The sequence below is a fragment of the Cheilinus undulatus genome, linkage group 7 (genome assembly GCF_018320785.1).
Source record: "Cheilinus undulatus linkage group 7, ASM1832078v1, whole genome shotgun sequence".
In the NCBI taxonomy this organism is placed as follows: domain Eukaryota; kingdom Metazoa; phylum Chordata; class Actinopteri; order Labriformes; family Labridae; genus Cheilinus; species Cheilinus undulatus.
In genome coordinates, this window is record NC_054871.1 from 18,365,274 (window position 1) to 18,384,678 (window position 19,405).

The window sequence follows — 19,405 nt, forward strand, 5'->3', positions numbered from 1 at the left end:
GAAGGATAACAGGGCACACCTGAGAGCAAAAGCCATACACTACTACAGATGTGGGTGATGTTAAGGGGAATGCTCAGATGCATTAGTATCTGTGCATTACGGCTGACAAACATCAGCTGTCAGCTAATAATGTGGGCATGAACCAGTAGTAGTTGCAGACGTGTACCTGTTCTATCAATTTAACGCTTGCTTTTAGCACACCTATTATTTGGCAAAAGATGTGACCTGTTGGTCAGACTCTGATCTGTTTTTAGTGGTCAAAGATGAGAGAAAATTAAGATGTTGGGTGTTACACCAAAAGAAGTGATGAAAAATACATCTGTACTGACAGCCAGCTAAACTGTAATTTAAACATCAGTAAAGGCATCAGGTCAGGCTGTTAAAATCTGTGCATCCCCTCTAACATTTGATGAGATTACTAAAACTTTTTTACTAAAAATCCCCCAACTTATTTGTTCAGGCGTCCAATATTTATAGCTGATAAAGACAGATTTTTATAGCCAAAATATCAGTTGTAAATATCTGCAGAAATGTTCAGATCTGCCAATACTGATAATTCCCTTTTTAAGCTATTATCTGTCAATACATCCCTTGAACTATGTGTTGAATTTTCACACTGAAATGTCTGTATGATGTATAATGTCATTTAGCAGATCCTTTTGTCCTAACATACGTATATCTGAGAGTAAATACAACACAACCAAAGACCTAGACTGGAGGTAACAACATCAGTAAGTTTCACAAAGCGCTTCAAGTCCACTTAGATGAAGATGCTGCCTTGTAGTGTAAGAGGCAATACACATGGTTAGACTTGTGTCCCTGACTGAATTATAAACCTTTTTGAAGCATCTTTAAAATTGTATTTACTTACTTAGAGGGAAACTGAACTTTAAATGATACTATGAGACACATGGGCCCAAAAGCAGAGCCTTTAAGACATCATTTATTTCTGCTTGTTTTGTGCTAAGTAAATCTGTTTAAAAGATACTGATTCACAGTCAGCATTACAGAAGACTCCTCCTCCAGCATACTCTACCCAGACGCCCCCCTCACCGAAACCAAACCAAGTATTTCTAGTTCTTGAGAACGTGCTCCTCTCCAGCTGTGTGCTTCATGTGTGAAAGGTCAAATCTGGAAATGTCAGGACCTGATTGTCAAGAAACTGCCTGGAGATCATGAATGAGCAGAAACTGTCTGAGACTGCTGAAGGCACAGATCAGATTGGCTTAAAGCTCGAGTTTAACATTCGACGAGAACCATGTAGAATCAACTCTACTCCCCCTCTCTTCCCGTTCTTCTCCGTGTTTGAGCTCCGTAGCTCCACCCCTCTTCTCACATACCTCCTCGTGGCTGAGCATGTCTGCTGAATCAAATCCTGACTGTGGCAAAGCTCTCGTGGAGTGATTTTGCTCCACTTTTCCACTGAAATCAATGGCTGGATTACAGGCAAGAAAACACTTCATCTCAGCATGAACAAATTCTACACAGGACCGAACACCGCTGCTAACTCCGCCATTGTATCAGCTTCTCACTGAGCTGAGAGGTGGAAGCACACCTACTACAGTGGCCAATAGGAACGCGCCCTCTGACCTGAGCCGTGATTGGCTACGAGTGCTAGCCTCCTCATTGGCTGGAGCATCGTCCCTTGCTGGTTTTCCTCAAGTGAGAGTGCAGTGCGAGGAGGTGCTGCAGAACCCTGGCGGGTTGTGTTGTTTTTGTGGGCATACGATACTAATCCCTTACTGCAGCTTTAGACTTTAACATTTGTTTGGCAGAGAAAGAGCACAGCTGATCTTGCTCCAATCACTTAGATTAAAATCTCTTTAAAGTTTCCCTGTATGGATGAGAGTAACAAGTGAGGCTGGATAGCTCAGTGGGTTATGTTGAGATTGATGGTTCAAATCCCAGGCAGTGCATGATGAGTATCTAAGTTTAGGCCCTTTGCAAGGCCCCTGACTCCTGAAATACCTGTCTACCTTTCAGATGTACGTTACTTTGGATGAAAGGGTCTGCTAAAGGACATTATAAGTGTGACTATCTTTATTTGTTTTCATTACTGTTTGGACTCATGAGTTTTATTTTCAGACTATTTGAGCTCTAAGCTTTGTAATGTTGCTGCTGCACTGGCATGACATTATGAGTGGGGCTGATGTTGCATTTTTCAGTCATCTAATACAGTGGTTCTCAACAGCCCCAGAAATTGTTGCTAAGGAGGTTAGTCGGCACCTCTGGTCATCAGTCAACATCCAGGCTTCACAACAGTATAGTAAGACCTGGAGGACCAAGGACCAAAACACTGATTTTTATCCACATGCTCAGATACTGGTAATGCCATACAGTCTTGCTCAGCGAACCCATTGCCCAATGCATAAGTCCTAGGTCCTAGTCTGTATACAAGTTAGTGGTAGATGGATTATGCTGCCAAGGTAGGTAAACTGCTCTACAGCTTCTACGCTTTCCACCAGGGCAGCATCCAAGGCATTCCCAAATGCCTGGATCTTTGTTTTGGCATGCATCCTCAACATTTCAGCCTCCTCACTCAACAAGGTCAGAGCCCCCACAAGAACCTCTATAGTCGCCACTAGGATCACAGCATCATCAGCAAAGTCCAAATCAGTGATCTGGACATCTCCAAATGACACCACAGTTCACTGTCCCTGTTACCTGCCCAATAGGGGCAAAGACACACCCCTGCCTCACCCCAGAATCAACTAAGAAGTCATCAGAGGTTCAGCCACCACATTTCAAAGCACCCTATGTACTAGATAGGGCAGATGTCAACTGGAAGAGTGAACATGGGACCCTGTGGAGCTCCAGAATCCTCCAGAGGAAATCTCAACTCACTGAGTCAACTGCCTTCTGGGAGTCAACATAGGGTGTAAGCGACCCTCTACTGAATTCCCAAAAGCACACAGTAAGGTTCCAAAGTACCAGGATGTGGTGTACTGTAGACTTCTGGGGTATAAAGCCTGACTGCTCTGGCAGCTGGTGTTGTCCAGATAGGAACAATGCCCTCTTTTCAGTCAGCAGAGATGATGCCCACCCTCCATTCAGATCATGTAAGAGCACGCAACCACAGGAGGGAGGTTTCACCACCCACCTTAAGCATCTCAGCCTGGATCCCACATAGACCTTGTGCTTTCCTGGCCTTCAGCTTGTTCACCGCCTGTCTAGGAGACTCGACACAGCTTACAGGTGGGTCTATAGTCCCTGCATCTGTAGCATCCATTTGGACTGGGAAGAGCTGCCTGATACATCTCCTAAAAGTAGCTACACTATTGTTCCTTGATATCTAACTCTTCTGTCAGGATTATGCCATCAGGCACCTTTACTGCAGAGCAAAACGGAGAGGATGCAGCTGCCTTGAAGCTCTGCATGGCTGCTTTTACGGCTGCTGCATTTTTAAGGGCACCTGGCGCACTTTCACTGGCCTGATCCAGCTCACCTCACACTAGGTGCCCAGGACCCAGTGGGCTGGTCCAGACGCCAGGGGAGACTGCATGCATCGCAGAGGGGGCAGCTGGGAGGATACCTGGAGAGATGGGGCATGGACCTGCCACAGGCCTGAACAATGGCCGTCAAGAGGCCAGAGCAGTACAGGACCAATGCTGGCGTGGCAAAGTGCCGAACCAGCTTAGCTCTCACACCTGACCTGGTCTCGCCCCAGGACCCACCAATTGTCTCTTCCAGGGTCTCTGCAGGTTTCAACAAGTCATATCTAAGACTTTTTAAGACTTTTAAAAGACCATAATAAATACAATATAAGACCCATTTCACATCCATATCGGCAAAAAAGTAAAAAAATACATGAAGGAAAATCGGAGGCCCAGAATTACTTGTAAAGTATATGTAGGGCCCTATGAAATCTGTTGTATTTTTTTGCCAAATTCCATTGTTTCCGTTTTAATGTTTTTTGGAATTCCGTTTTTTAACCTTTCCACTAATTTTACCAGAAAAAAGAGTGTCTTGTTTGTGTACATGAATAAAATGTTCGCTAATTAAATAGATATAACCTTAAATTTTTTGAATAAGGGCCACAGTTGGTCCAGGAGTCGTTGTTTGGACAACCCTGATATAAAATAAATAGAACCAGTGTAACAGTCAGATATTTCCACCATTTTAAGTCACATCCACGTGTATAATCACATCCTAATTGGTGTTTATAATGCAAATGAAGAAATCCTTCTGTTCTCTCAACACAGACAGTGATAGTAACTTAATAAGGTCACATTAAAGTTAAATGGTTAACAGTAAACCTGTTACCTAAACTTGTATTTACTCCCACAGTCTGTAACAGTCCACGCAGTTTGATGCTGCATTGTTCTACTCCTGACTGTAACGGTTCTCTCCTCATCTCCCTTGCTGTCTGTCCATCTGCCTCATATCAGACCGCTACGTTAATCCAGACACGTGTTTGCTCGTTAAGCAACCAAAGGGAGCTACAGTAACTACAGGATGAATTATTAAACTAACTGTTACCCAAATTTAACATCGTTTAGACTGCGAGACTTCATAAAATCTCAAGTCCGTCCGACTTGATTTTGAGCCTCCAAAGGGTGAGCGGTGAGCCTCGCGTGAGGTGGGGCACACCGCTCAGGCGGTATGATGAGGTAAAATAACTCGAAGCACGGATGAGTTTTCTTGAAGGTGCAACAGTAAGTCCCACGGTGCTGGCACGTATGGGGCTACGTGATATTTGCCCGTGTTTCATGCAGCCACTTTGACATGCTGTTATTGTTTAGGAGGGGGCGGGGTCAGTGAGGGACAAGTTTTGCCCCACTTTAGTGTTCCCCTGGGGATATATTCCTCAGATATACGTTCCTCTTTCTAAAAAAAACACAGCATTTCAGTCAAATTCATTCAATTTCCGCAATTTCTGCTTTATTGGCCAATTCCGCGATTCTGTCCACAATTCCGTTATAATTATACATTAATAATACATTTTTTCAGACCTTTAAAAATCGTACTCAAGACATTTTATATGATTTTGAGAGAATTTTAGATATTTCAAGGCCTTAAATTCAAATTATTGGATTTTAGACATTTTAAGACTTTTAAGACCCCGCGGATACCCTGTCTTCTGTGCAAAAATGTTCAGTCAGATTTCTTTGAATGAAGAAAAGATGCAGCTAGGACCTCAGAAGGTAGAAAACGTGACAAAACACACATTTAGAAAGTACTTCATAGAATTTCTGACAATTATTTTACCAAACAGCTCTGCGACCCACTTTTGGGGTCAGCTAAGAACCACTGACCATATGAATGGTAGATTCTCTCTCTCTCTCGTTTTTCAGTGTAACAAAATAATCAACAGTTGTATCATATTAGCTCTGCAGTAAGTCTACAGTATTCAAGTATCCAGACTGTCGGGTTCAATAATTCCTCCTGACCCACAGTTTTTAACTAAAAAGTGAGTCAAATTCAGTCTAAATGAGAGTGTCAGCTGAGTGCTCCAGCGAAGCATCATTTTTCACCATCTGTGCATTTACACAAACACACAACCAGAATGCTGTTGTGTTTTAAGCTTCTGGGGATTTCAGTTTTCCTCACTAAAAGGAAAAAAATTATCCTGGCTTTAGTATTTGGCGGTTTCTCTTTGTTCCTCTAAAACCATTTCTCCTTTAAGGGTCTGCTTCCTCTGACCTCGGAGACAGTGTGCAGCCTCATGTCCACATTCCTGAGCAGCGAAAGCGTCTGGCCCAGTCCAGCAACATGACACGCCACAATCACATACCAAAATAGCAGTGTAAGGGGAAACAAACACTGACTTATAGTATAGCTGCTCAACAAGTCACACCCCACACAAGTGTTTTACGCTGCTGTATAGAAGAAATAAGGGTTATGGCTCTATGTTGTCAGACTTGACCTTTTACAAGGAGAAATCCTGGAAATATGAGCTCTGGTTGTGTTCAATGGCAGCAGGGTACTTCACTTATCTGAAGGTCAGCTCTTCTTGCAGGACTCTGACTGATGTCTTACTTACTGCTGCCTTATATTGTGAAGGTGAGACAGGGATTTCTGTTTTATGAAGGTCAGAAAGAAACGCAATGAAAAAAAGCTGATCTTTCACATCAGGCCTCCAGCAGAAGTAGCTCTATGCTAATAAAACTCTGGGAAATTAAGTGAACAGAAAAAGATTTAGCTCTGATGACTGTTTATCCATGCGATTGTGGAGTCTCTGTAACAGCATTAAAGGAGTTTCTTCTCCCAGAGAGCAGCTGCTTTCTCCTTGGCCAGTGGGAGGACAGAGAAGCTACACAGTTTTAATAGTGTTATGCTGCAGATTAATTGGCTATGTTTCTGCTGAAATCAAAGAGGAGACGTTCTCTGTGCTATAGATTAAGGCTAGAGAGAGACATTAAGATAATTTTAAACTGTAAACTAGAGAATATAGGCAGCAATATCTCCATTCCTTTATATGTACAAATATGATCACTGTGACCAACCTTGCCACAGTCCTGCACTCTAACAGCTGTAACAAGTGGTTACACAGCATGCTATTCACATGTTATGTGAGGAGCTAGAGCTTGGATATAATTAGCTTTAGCATAGCATACACTAGAAAAAGAATAAATAGCTTCTGCTGCAATTAAAGTTGACGAATGCAAACTTCTGTATGAGCATGTTTCATTATATCTGTTTAATCCCACATAAAACATATACAACCTGTATAAGGAATGCACCAATGTCACATTTTTACAGAACAAGTATGAGTAATTATTAGGGCTGACAGCCTCCATTTGATTGGTTGAATGTTTGGTCAAAAATCTTTTGTCTGACCAAGATCACCCTAAACAACCAATTGATTGGTTGGTGCCTGGGTGCTATTTTGGTCGACCAAGTTTTTCTTTGGTTGACTACAGCCCTAGTAATTACATTTAAGTATTGACTGACACTGAGAACAAATATGAATACTTAGTAACACCATAACTGTTAGAAAATCAGATGTTCCTCAGGCCTCTTCTTGAGAATTTATTGCAGCATATTTTTCATTCTCCTCTAATTCTTAACCCTCATTTATGTTAAAATATTTATTGCTTCCATGGATTTTGACAACCTATTCACATATTGAGAGGCTAACATCACGCTTGAAAAAGATTATAAAAGGAAAACGATCTCATGTTGTTCTAATTATTTTCACACGCTGACGCTAAAACACTCACCCATCATTTTTTCAGAACAGGTTTAATTTTTTTGCGTTTTTTTCAGATTCTACTAAGTCACTTAAACGGGTCACGGATGATTCAGAGTAGTGGCTGCTACTCCCTTCTTGCACACTTGCCCCCCTGCCAACTCTCTCATCCCCTCGCGCTGAAACATCACTTTAAACAAAGTAATTTGCCCATGTATTATGCTGATATCGACCATGGTACATAATCCATAGTGTGCCAGAGTTTGTATTTACAGTGTCATAACAGAGACCCCTGGATAGATCTAGTGCGTTCTTAAGGAGTCAAAAAGGCAAAGAAAATTCTTCTCTATTATTTTTTAAAATATATTATTTGGGGGCTTTTTATGCCTTTATTCATAAATGAGGAAAGTGGATAGAGCTGGAAACAGGGATGAGAGAGTTGGGGAGAGACCAGCGGGAAAGCAGCTACATGTCTTAAACCACAAGGCCATCCTCACCCCATCTTCACTATTTTTTCCCTTCGCAGTACCAAACAATTTACCACATTATGGGACTTCTTTTTTTTTTTTTTTTTTTTTTTTTTTACAAATAAAACACATTTCTGCAACACAACTCAGTGTGCAAGGTGAGACAAAAGGTGATGGCCCACTTGGCTATCACGGAGTATTTTGCAAACTCTCAGCAGACTTTTATGTGTTTTTCGCTGGGGAGAGTCTTCCGTCTAGCCACTCTGCCATGAACCCCGATCAGTGGAGGGCTGCAGTGATGGCTGTCCTTCTGGAACTCTGTCCCATCTCCACACAAGGTCTCCGGATCTCAGTCAGAGCGACCATTTGGTTCTTGGTCATCCCTCTTATTAAGGTCCTTCTACCCCGATTGCAGTTTGGCCATAAGTCCAGGTCTTGGAAGAGTCCTGGTTTTGCAAAGCCTCTTCCATTTTAGAATTATTGAGGCCACTGTGCTCTTGGAGACGTTAAGTGATGCAGAATATTTTGTAGCCTTCCCCAGATCTGCGCCTTACAGCAATCCTGTCTCTGAGCTCTGCAGGAGCTCTGTAGAAACATCTCAGCAATGATAAATAGAAATGAGAATGCCTGTGATACATTTCATGTGTTTTGCAAAGGTTTTGAATACTTAGGTCAATGTGATATATTTTTTTCATATATTTGCAAAAATATCTAAAGTTCTGTTTTCACTTTGTCATGATGGGGTACTGAGTGTAGATTAATGAGAATAAAAAATGCATTTCTTGACTGTTGCATCAAGATGCAATGTAACAAATTTAGCTTACCTAGCTGTTTCTGCCCTTTATTAACTTGATCCATTAACCATCTCATACTTTTAGCACTTTTGTAAATGCCTGGATATTAGTGACATGGGTTCATTTAACATAAAAAACAGCATTTTATAGGATACACTGGCTGTGGTTTGCTTGGATTTGGATTTGTGTCACTATGAGCATTTGTATTTATGTCTTGCAAACTTCTATTTTAAATTTTCCTCTTTTCAGTCCACTGTATGACTGCTGAATGTGTTTCCCTGCACCATTATTTATCTTTCATTGAAACATTCCCATAATGTCAAAATGAAAGACTTAATCCAATGTATGTGTAGCAGTCATGCTGCGAAAGAACCAGCTTACAGGAGGATGATACGATGGAAGGGACACCACCAACAACGAGATACTGATGACATCTGTACACCGGGGACAAGGACAGAACCGTCTCTCCATATAACAAGTCTCACAGTCAACAATACAGCAGGAATTTCCACAGATACTGAGAAGAGGATTAATACCATGTGGATGGAATATGGATGAATTTCAATGCACGGATAATAAATGTTTGATGAAGCAGGGCTGATTGATCTCCCAAGTATCAACAGTGCAGATTCTGTCTTTAATTCATCATCTGATTTTGTCTTTTAAGTAAAGGCCACCTTGAAATTTAGCTGAGAATGCATCCATATTAAACCAATCAATATATTATAAATAAATAATCAAGTCCATGCTGGCATTGCTGATGAAAGGTATCAATATCAGTAATCTGGTGCTCATTAATATTTGGAAGGAGATCACAAACTAAACTTGAGTTATCGCCCATCCCTGCCATGCAGATCCACGACACAAAGACAACGTGTGTTTGTACCTCTCTCGATGTAGCGGGAACATTTTACAGTTCACAGACAACTCCTCTGCAGCAGGACAGAAGGAAAGAGGTTCCAGGTTACACAGGAAAATTTAAAGCTTTATGGACATTATTCAGTGCTCTCACATTGATCTTTATCAAAGTCTATGTAGCATGAAAAAGCTTAGAATTTCATTAAGATGGCAGTGATTTAAAACAGTGGTTCTCAACTGGTTTTGCCAACCCTTCATGAGAAATCATAAATTTCCATTCAACCAATGACAACTGTTCCAGTTTGGACCTTAGATGGAGCAAAGAGGCAAGACAAAACAGAAGCCCTGGAAGGACATGCATACATTTTATTATACTCCATTTCCTGAGACGAGAGGTAAAATTTGGTTGTTTTCTTGAGATCTCAAGAAAATAACACCTACTCATGACAAAACTGGCTTTGTTATCCAATCATAACAAGATGAATTTTGCAAATTTGAGCCCTGGCAGCAGACATGACCTTTGACGAAGGGAAACTTCCCTAAGAATATTTCATCATCCTTGTCTCATCTATCTGTATGCCAAAGCACAAGTTGATCAGAGGAATTCCCTCAGACATGTTAGTCAAGATACCATCCCAGGAATTGGCCAAAAATAGGCCAATTTCAGTCAGGACCACTTTGTCAAGCAGTTATTAATTTTCTCTTATTGCTGCTATTTATATTTAGATGTGGCTGTTCTAGGATGCCCTTGCCCTACCATGAGTCTACGTAGAAAGCACACACAGCACACAATCCTACTATTCCTGTGCCGATATGGGGAGCCTGAGGCAGAGAGAGAAGCAGTTATAAACCCCAAGAAGAGCAGGCATTAATGACAACAGAGGGACATTGATTAAATCAGATGTGTCATAAAGGAGAAGCTGGGGTGGAGGATGGTTGCAAATAGCAGCTTGCAGGGGAAGCAGCAAAGCATAACAAGGCTATAGCAGTTTAAATATGACAGCATAAGTGCAATTAGCCACTAGGGTGTTTAAGCAACTCAGCTGGCCATCAGCTGATGAGGGCTAATGAGAGATCAGCTGATCTTGATTATATGGCAGCACTTGACTCCATGGCCTGCCTGAACTAATGCTATACAGTCGATTTTTACTCATTTCCTGTTGGACATAGAGTGTCAGCCCAAAATACTTTTTTGTAGATCCTCTAAACTGCGTCTACCCACAAAATTTCATGAATTTATGACAAATTCAAAGGAGGGTCTTAAAGTATGAAAACTGGGGGTGCTATTGAGGCAATTCTGAGTGGCCAAAAAAATATTCAATTTTTGCCAGACTGGATGCACCTGCAAAGTTTCTTAAAAATCTGAATATGTTAAGGACCCCAAAGTCCATGCATTGATGGCAAATAAACCTTGCAATAGGGCTGAATGATTTGCAAAAATAATCTAATTGCAATTTTTTTTTCCCAAATATTGAGATTGCGATTTAATATGTGATTATTTTTGATTTAATCTTTTTTATTTTTCGACAAATTGAACCAATAAATAATTCCATAAATAAGACCATGTGTACTGAAAGTAATCAAACTATTTCCGAAGCAATTAATCAATAGTAGCATGAATCTGAATATGGGGGTGCAACAAGCTTTAAGCTATAAAGGAGGCGGCTGGGGTGGGGGAGGTGAGGCTGGCTACCAGCTTATTGCAGCTGGGGTATGACCTTCGAGAAGTAACGCTAGGCTTCATCAGTTTTAGATAGAATGAGCTAACTATTTTGGCTCATATTGCAAATGTGATGTCATCTGCTTTGTGTAAGGGTGTTATAATTTTTATATCACTCATTCTGATTAAGAAAAACATCCATAAAACACAAAAAAGGGAACTTCTGTAAACCATTATAAAAAAATTTACACTTCAATGTTTGCATAATGTGCATAAAATCTCTGCCACTGCAAAAAAGGATTAGTTAAACTGCTATTTTGACACATTTTAAATGAAAGAAATATTGCAACTTCTGAGATTTGAAAATTGCAGCAGGCCGTATTGCGATTTAATCTAATTTGCGATTAATTGCCCAGCCCTACCTTGCAGAAACAATTGCCCTAATAAGTTGAGATCTCAAGACAACAGCCAAAATGTATTCACTCTTTAAGTATTATCAATTGTATGGGTGTGTTATATGTCTGCTAAGGGCTTCCGTACATCACAGACTATATGCCATACTTCTTTTTTCCAGGAACACATTTGTGACCCACTAAAAACAGCTCTGAAAACTACTTTTAGATCTGACTCACCAGTTGAGAACCACTGGTTCGAACATTTCATTATCAAAGTGCCGAATAAACACCCAAAACATTCATAAATATGGCTTTCAAATATGCAAACAAAACCATTTCCATTCTCTGTTATCTAATTTTGAAATAAAAGGAGCTTCAAACTAAAAAGGACAATTAAAGTAGACTAATTCTGCCTCATTTACTGCTAAACACTGTACTTACTGCTCAGTCCACAGCTGTTAGATTCAAAAGTGCTATCAAGAAATGGTAAACGCCCATCTCCGGTGAATCATCCATACACTCAGCACTCCTTCACCATGATAGTGCTTAATGTAATGTTTCTGAATGGTGCATTCAAGTGGTCAATAGACAATATGCTATGAACATTTTACCAAGTGATTTCATTTCTCTCCAGTAACATCTCTATATTGAACCACTGAAGAGAGTATAGCAGTTTTTAAATGACAGAAGCCAGACCTTGTTAAAAAAAAAAGTGTGAAAAAATGTATGAAACTATATATTCTGCTCTAGAGGAACAGTAGGGGTCAGATAACACATGTAAGGCAAGCAGCACACAGCATGGAGAAACACTTGTGAACCTGACGCTCATTTGTTTACGGTCCTCAGGTGGCTGTTTGTCAAGACTCGCTTCCATCAAGAGAGTAGAAGAGCTGTCTCCTTCTATCAGGACTGGAGCAGGATCAAGCTCTAGCCGAATGCAAAAGCCCTGCATTTTCAATCCAGGTTTGTTCCTATGGCTCCTTGAGAGCTATTCACAACAATGGTGGATATTCTTTTTTCTGATGATAACACCATGGCTAAAAAAATGTGCAATTGACATATAAACTGTGGCTCAGTAGGTAGAGTGAGTCATATCTAAAGTATCTGCTGCCTCAGTGGCATGTGAATGTGTATGAATAGGACTAGTTAATACTAATAGCCACTTTACATGGTAGCCAGTTGGCCATGAGTGTGTTAATTTGGGAGGACTGAGTAAGTGTGACCTGTAGAGTAGGGTGTGGAAATGAATGTAAACACTGTTGTATTCTTTCTTTCTGTTTTAACACTAAAACGTTACCAAATTTCCCAAGTGAGTAAATGCATGAGATACCAGCTGGGAATGAGATATTTATTAAATGTCATGTTAAATTTGCCTGCAGTGTTAATCTTATTGCAGCATCAAATGGGGGATAGCTAGGGTTGCCTAACAAATGTAAACAAATAAACTGACAGAAAACTAGCAGTTTTTCCAGCCCACTGACACTGACAGCCCACATTACCACGTCACACAGTCTATCCTGCCTGGTTCTGACCCTGCCAAAATACAAATCATTTTATCAAATATAAATAAACAGCATTATCCATGGCATTTGACTGCTTTAGCAGTCTTTAGTAGTCACACAACAGGACAACTGAGCATTTTGTCTACTCTAATAGTATAAATACATCAAACAGAAGCTATTAGACAACCTAACGTTTGCTTTAATGCTTCTGTCAAAAGTCCAACATTCCCACTCTGACTGCAGATGTTACACAGCAAGTTTCCAGAGTTGCTGTGGGCAGCTGACCTTTCTGCACCCCAGAACTAAATTAATTGATTGTTGGGTGCAGTGGATGAGGGCTCAGGGGACCACGGTTACACACGTTTCTTCTTGTGTTGTGACTAAATTTTCCAACAACTTGGATAAATCCTGGATTAAAAACAAACCTCTGACATGTCATTTTACAGGTTGTTTAGCACCACCTGGATGCACCGTTAGTTACTGTCTGTCCTGTGTGAGGAGGAGATGCAGGTCCAGACTGGGCCCAAAACCTGACAGACTTTCTGAGGGTGCTGAGGGGTGGTCAGGTGTTGTACAGGATGCTGCACATGTTCATATGTATCCTGTTGGAAGTTGCATGACTTAAGGATTATAAAGTCACTTAAACATTAAACATTTTTAATGCAAAAGTTACTTTCTGTTAGTGGCATGTGCATTTTATGAAATACTAAATTTGCAAGCAGCGTAAATCTCCTATATTCCACTCTTACTTTGAAAGGGGCATTAACAGACTGTGCAAGGATAACAGGCATCCAAAAACAAATCAGTCAACCCTGAACAGCAAGTAAGTCAGGAGTATGAAAGAAAAAAAAGAAACACAATGGTGCCATCTACATGTTTTGGAGCCTAACAAATAAAGTTTTATACCATGCATAGTGGCCACTATGGCATCTAGAAGCAGCCTGCAGGGGATTTATCCAATTGTCTTTTACTTCAAGGACACCCCAGGGGCACCTCATGTTGTTTTCCTAACTGGACGGGCACCCCTGACAGCATTTGATCATGTTGTCTCAACTGGAGGGGCACCCTGGAGGGCATTTTGTCCAATTTTCCAATTTCAGACCGTCCTTTATCATCCAAATCCAAAGGGGCACTGTTGCAGCAGATTTTTATTATACAGGAGGACATCAGGTGAGACAGTTCCTTCTTTAATGTCCCCCCAGGGTCTACTGACAAAGACGACACAGTCTGCCACTTAGGGTGCTCTAACATTGTTCTCAGTCACTCTTCTGAGTGGCATCTCAATTAAAGTGTCACTACACCGACCGACAGGAGAGGAAGGCTGACAGCATCGACTCTGGTAATTCAAGGAGGGTTAAGGTGTGTTTGAAACAAGATGAAGCCCTGCATGAATAATTCAACACACGTAGACACAAATACACATGCTAACCAAAGAGACAGCGCATTCAGTTCAGTCATAAATGAACAGATCAACCATGTATCAGACGTTTATTTTCGGATTAACTGCTCCAAAATGTTTTAAAATGGTGAAGACAGAGAGCTGTGTCACATCGCCAGACAGCCACAGGAACAGAAATCTTCACAAAGTCAAGGCAAAGTTCACTTTGAAGCCTTTTCAAGACAGCACAAACGAAAAAACTGCCCATTTCAGACACAGACCCCTAACTTACCCCATGCTCCGAAGATCTGGATGCTGATTTGCAGACTGATCCCACTCCTCGCTCCACTTTTTCTCCTTTTATCCCCTCGGTTTCCAAACTGTCTCGCTTCTTCCCAGATATCCTCAACGTTTCAGGTTACATTTCGAAAAAAAAAGAAAAGACACAAATCACTTCCGACTCCAGATTCCACCCCTTTCCCCTCCGACAGTACTCCTCTCCTCACAAGTCAGTTGTTGTACTCCTGCCTGCCTGCCTTCCTTTGTCCGCGGGTTTTCCACACTGAGCAAGACCGCGGTTTCGTCGTCCCCGTGCGTAATTACGCACCGTGCACAGTTTTTCGCGCTCTGCGTGAAGGATACGCAGAGATGTCGATGTCAGTCAGCCAGCAGAGTTTTTCGGGCTCCTACAGGACTTCCACTATGCTGCGCTGCCGCCTCTGTGCCAGATCACACTGGGACCTCATTCAGCTCCCTCAGAGGTACCATGAGGCCTCTGCGGCGCCATCTGTTGGCCACAATGATAACTACAAGTCCCCCCCACCTTCATCCTCCTCACCTACTTTGCACTTAAATGTCAGAATGTGAAGTTTAATATGTGGAAATGGCCTGTAGGCTGCCTTAACAGAGTATTTATGAAGTGCAGCATAATAAAAGCTTTAAGCAGCTGCCATTAATGAGCAGGAGCCGAATGACGGTTTACAAAAAGCCTCAGCAAATACTCAAATGTTCAATGCTGCACTTGATCCCTCATTATAGCAGATAATATTCAGCATCAAGCTGTTTATATAAAGCTATATAATAATCCCATCACATATGCTAATGGAAAGGCTCTCATGTTGTGTAGATGGGACAGGGAAAAAGTATGAGACCAAATCCGACTGAATAAAAATACCACAAAGCTCCATAAATTCTCTCCAGCGCATTATCATGAACGGCCTGAAGGAATATTGTTCTCTGATATAATATTCATGAGGTAGTTCTTCATCACTGTGATTATGTCATCAAATCACGACTGTGTTCATTCAGCTGAAGATCACATTATGTTGGGAACACTAAACTAAAGTAAACCTGATTAATACTGCAGACTTTAACGATTTCACATAATATCAAACCAAATCAAAAACACAGTCAAAGTGACATAGGTGGAAAGTTCATATGGTAATTTTTCATCAGATTATAAAATGCACTTCATTACAATGGAACAATCATGTCTGCAGTTAATGCACTGTCTATTCACATCCTGCTTTTAAAAACTAGTTTCCTCTTTTATGGTTTAATTTAGTCTTGACTTTACTTGCATGCAACTGTCAAAAACACGTGCAAGCAAATCATACGTAAAATACAGGAATGTAGAGGTAAATCACACTGAATAGTGCAAAAGGTTTTTGGAGGAGTATTTCTTTCATGGATGTGCTCATTCTAAAGAAGAAGAAGAAACAAGAAAGCTGGACGATATCTAATCTATTTATTGCACTGTGTAAACACACTCACAAGATACTTTTGTGTCATTTAATGTCAAACACAATTATTCTGGCAGCAGTCCACTATATATCAGCATAAAGATGTGTATAGGAATGCAATAAAGCAAGCAATAAGAAAATAGGAAATACCTCTTAAAGTGATAATAAATCTACAGAGGCATTGGTGGACTAAGAGGGGGGAGAGGGGGTGATCACCCCCCTGGTGCCCTAGTGATTGGACAAATGGCAGGAAGAGGCCATTTTGGAATCCACACAGTACATTAAAGCATTAGGAAAACATGATAAAGTGCTCTATGAGGTGTCCTTTAATTGGCCAAGCATGATAAAGTGCTCTCTGAGGTGTCCCCTCATTTGGCAAATATGATAACGTGTCCAGAATGGTTTACAAATATGGAAAGGGCTCTCCAAGATGCCCATCCAGTGGACAAACATAATCAAATACCTTGGTGTCCCCTCATTGTATAAATATGATCAAGTGCCCTCCAGGGCACCATATCAGTTGACAATATGTGACAAAGTGCCCTCTGAGGTGTCTTCTCATTGGACAAAATGTGAAAAAGTGCCATCCATACTCTGACCAAATTTCTAAAAATATTGCATATGCCACGTTACCAGTCACAACATCTTAAGTAAAGAATTGAACATTCTCCAAACTGAAATATTCAAACACCAGGTCAAAAGAAGGATTCTGCCCTTATTCCAGCACCCATGACTACACCTGTCCTTGCTTAGCTCCCCAGTATAAAATTCATTTTCAGTGACTTCCTCACTGCTGTATTTTTCTGTGAAACAAATGGTAAAATAGTTCATAATTCCTCCTATTTCACCAAAAGTGTATTCTGCACTGGTGCCCCATCATATACAGCAGGTGCCCTTGTGAATATTTTCACCCTTGCCCCTTAAATATCCTGAGAGCACCACTGCACAGAGATATATTATGTATAAAGTATTATATATATAAAGAGTGGTACATTACCAGTAGTTATTATACATGTCATATTGTTGCACTGAGCTGCATAGTGGAACTGCTCTTCATCTCATTAGTTCATACAGACTGTGGTTTGGAGTCACCACTAAATCTAAAATCAAGCTCTTATTTGTGTAGATATTGGCTGAACATGAGAGAGAGCAGCATTAAATGTAGTGGAAGAGCGATGGGAGCAGCTCCTGTGCACTCAGCGTGCTGCTCAGTGGACTGTTACAGCTCTGCAGCTGACTGCTCGTCTGTGCTGCAGGGAGACAACAGAGAACATCAGATCTCTGCCTCACATGCAAACAACCTCCGTGTTCTTTCGGAGAGACACTCTTCAGCCGGGCCGAGGCAGTTTGCAGCACAGCTGGACAGAGTGGACATGATTGGGCTCAACCTGCAGACCTCTGGCTTTTACACACAAATCATTAATCACCTCTGGCAGCGCAGTGTGCTCTCACAGATGGGCCTTCTATCTGTCTGTGTGCAGCTAAATCAAACTCGTAAGGCCTTCTTCACTCTTACAACTGCTAGGAGGAGAAATATAAACATGGTGGACAAACATTGTACACACTGAATTTTTAGTTATCAAATTCATACAGCTTTGATGTCTTTGGTGAACCAGACAGCTATGTCCCATGATGCAAGCCTTAAAAAGCTCAGAAACATTTTGCATTATTCTGTTTTCCATGATGACATCATTGGCTATTCATACAGGTGCCATACTGGCAGTCTTCCCAATATGGCTTTTTAAATACTGTATATCAGTGCTGTTGTCTGTGTATTGTTGATGACATCTAACTCACCAAATCATAAAGAATGCAGTGGTTAGAGAGGGATTTTGCATTAGTGATGACAAGTAGACATGCATGATGCACTGAATCAAGAGTATAGATGATGTGGATGCCTGTATGCTGTATAAAATGTCACCATAACCAATCACAGACAGAATGTATAGACCACTAATACCCCTGAAAGTAAAGCAGGATTTAGAGAAGCCAGTCTTCAATCTGAGTTTTCGACTAGATTGTTTATTTATGTTCATTTATATTACATTTGAATGAAAGCTTTTTGCAGCAATTACAGCCTCAAGTCTTTCTGTGTGTGATGAAATGACTTTGCAAACCTGGACTGGGAGATTTTCTGCCATTTTTCTTTGCAAATCCTCTTAAGTAGTAGAACTCGAGGACGGTTTTTGTCTGAAGACCATGTTTTGAATGTCTTGGTCTTGTCTTGGCATCAAGAGCATTTTTACTCAGCCTTGTTTTGGTCCCAGACTCACCGGACTCAGGATTTTCCATCAAGACCAGTGAAGACCTGATGTGCTGGTCTTTGACGTCATTAATGTGATGATAAGGAGAAGCCCTAGCCAAAACAACAAACAAGACAAGAGGTTTGTTGAACAAATTTGCAAATATTTGAGATTTTTGCATTGTGGTGCTTTGAAAACAGAGTTGCTCACACCTTGTTTCAATAGATTTTTATGGTCTTGCATTCTAAAATTGAACAAAGGTCTGAATAATCTGAATTCACAGTAGTTTCAGTGAGGTCTGCTCTCAAAGGTCACATATATTACCCTTTTAAGACAAGTTTATACTGGTCTCAGAGGTCCCCGAAACATGCCTGTGAAGTTCGTTGCTGAAAAACACTCCAGTATTGGATGTTTGCATGTCTAAAAACTCCTCTGTGTCAGCCCTGCTCAGAGCGAGCTGTTTCTGTGGCTGTGTCTTTAAATGTTACTGAGCAGTCTGACTCCGCCCCTGACCCCGCCCCTCAGGAAATGGATGTGGCTCTCCTGAGAGGAAGATCAGGAGAGGAGGGCAGAACTTTCTTTCAAGTGGGGCCAACCAAACCTGGGGGCGGGGCTAACTCCCCACATGACATCATTGGGGGAAAATCTTAAAACAGCTTGTTTCAGCACACATTTTCTGAAAGGCAGAGAAAGAGAGGGGGAGGGAATGGATTTTTCTGATTCTTGGGGGGATTCAGCACATATTTTTGTTAGAAAAGCTTGGAAATGTGTATTATGCATAATATGTGACGTTTAATGCAGATGCCCTTAGTTTTAACTTGAATTAGGCCCACATTGTCCTCTTGACTCTCAAAGGTTATTATTTTCCCAGCACTTATTAATTTAAAATGTTACAACAGGTTGAATAATCATTGTTTGAGCTTCCAACCCTAAGGAAATTGTTGAAACGAAGACAAGAATTGGTACAACTAATGGCCAAGCCTTTTCTACGGTGGTGTTTCCAACAAGCTTATAAAAGCAAAAAGAAACCCCTGACACCAACACTGAGCAAGTTTGCATGTAGTTTTCTTCATCTGTGGTTTCATTAATGCTGATGTCTTCACAACCCTTTCATGTCAGACAAACACTTAAAAAATCTCCCCAGTAAAAGTGAGGGGGTACTTCAGGCCCAATTATCTCTGCTCAGTGAGAGCAAAGAGTCAGCAAGAGGAGCACACAGAGCCAATAAGGAATG

General features: G+C 41.0%; 1 protein-coding gene across 2 annotated transcripts in view; it reads right to left on the reverse strand.

The window, feature by feature from the left end:
• LOC121512082 (homer protein homolog 3-like) overlaps window positions 1–14,754 on the reverse strand; it is a 91,198-nt gene extending 76,444 nt beyond the window's left edge. For both annotated transcript variants that reach the window (XM_041791092.1, XM_041791091.1), the window contains exon 1: window positions 14,479–14,754. In XM_041791092.1, the coding sequence (XP_041647026.1) occupies window positions 14,479–14,483 (5 nt within the window). In that variant the 5' untranslated portion in view covers window positions 14,484–14,754. The remainder of the gene's footprint in view (window positions 1–14,478) is intronic.
• Between the last annotated feature and the right edge of the window lie 4,651 nt (window positions 14,755–19,405).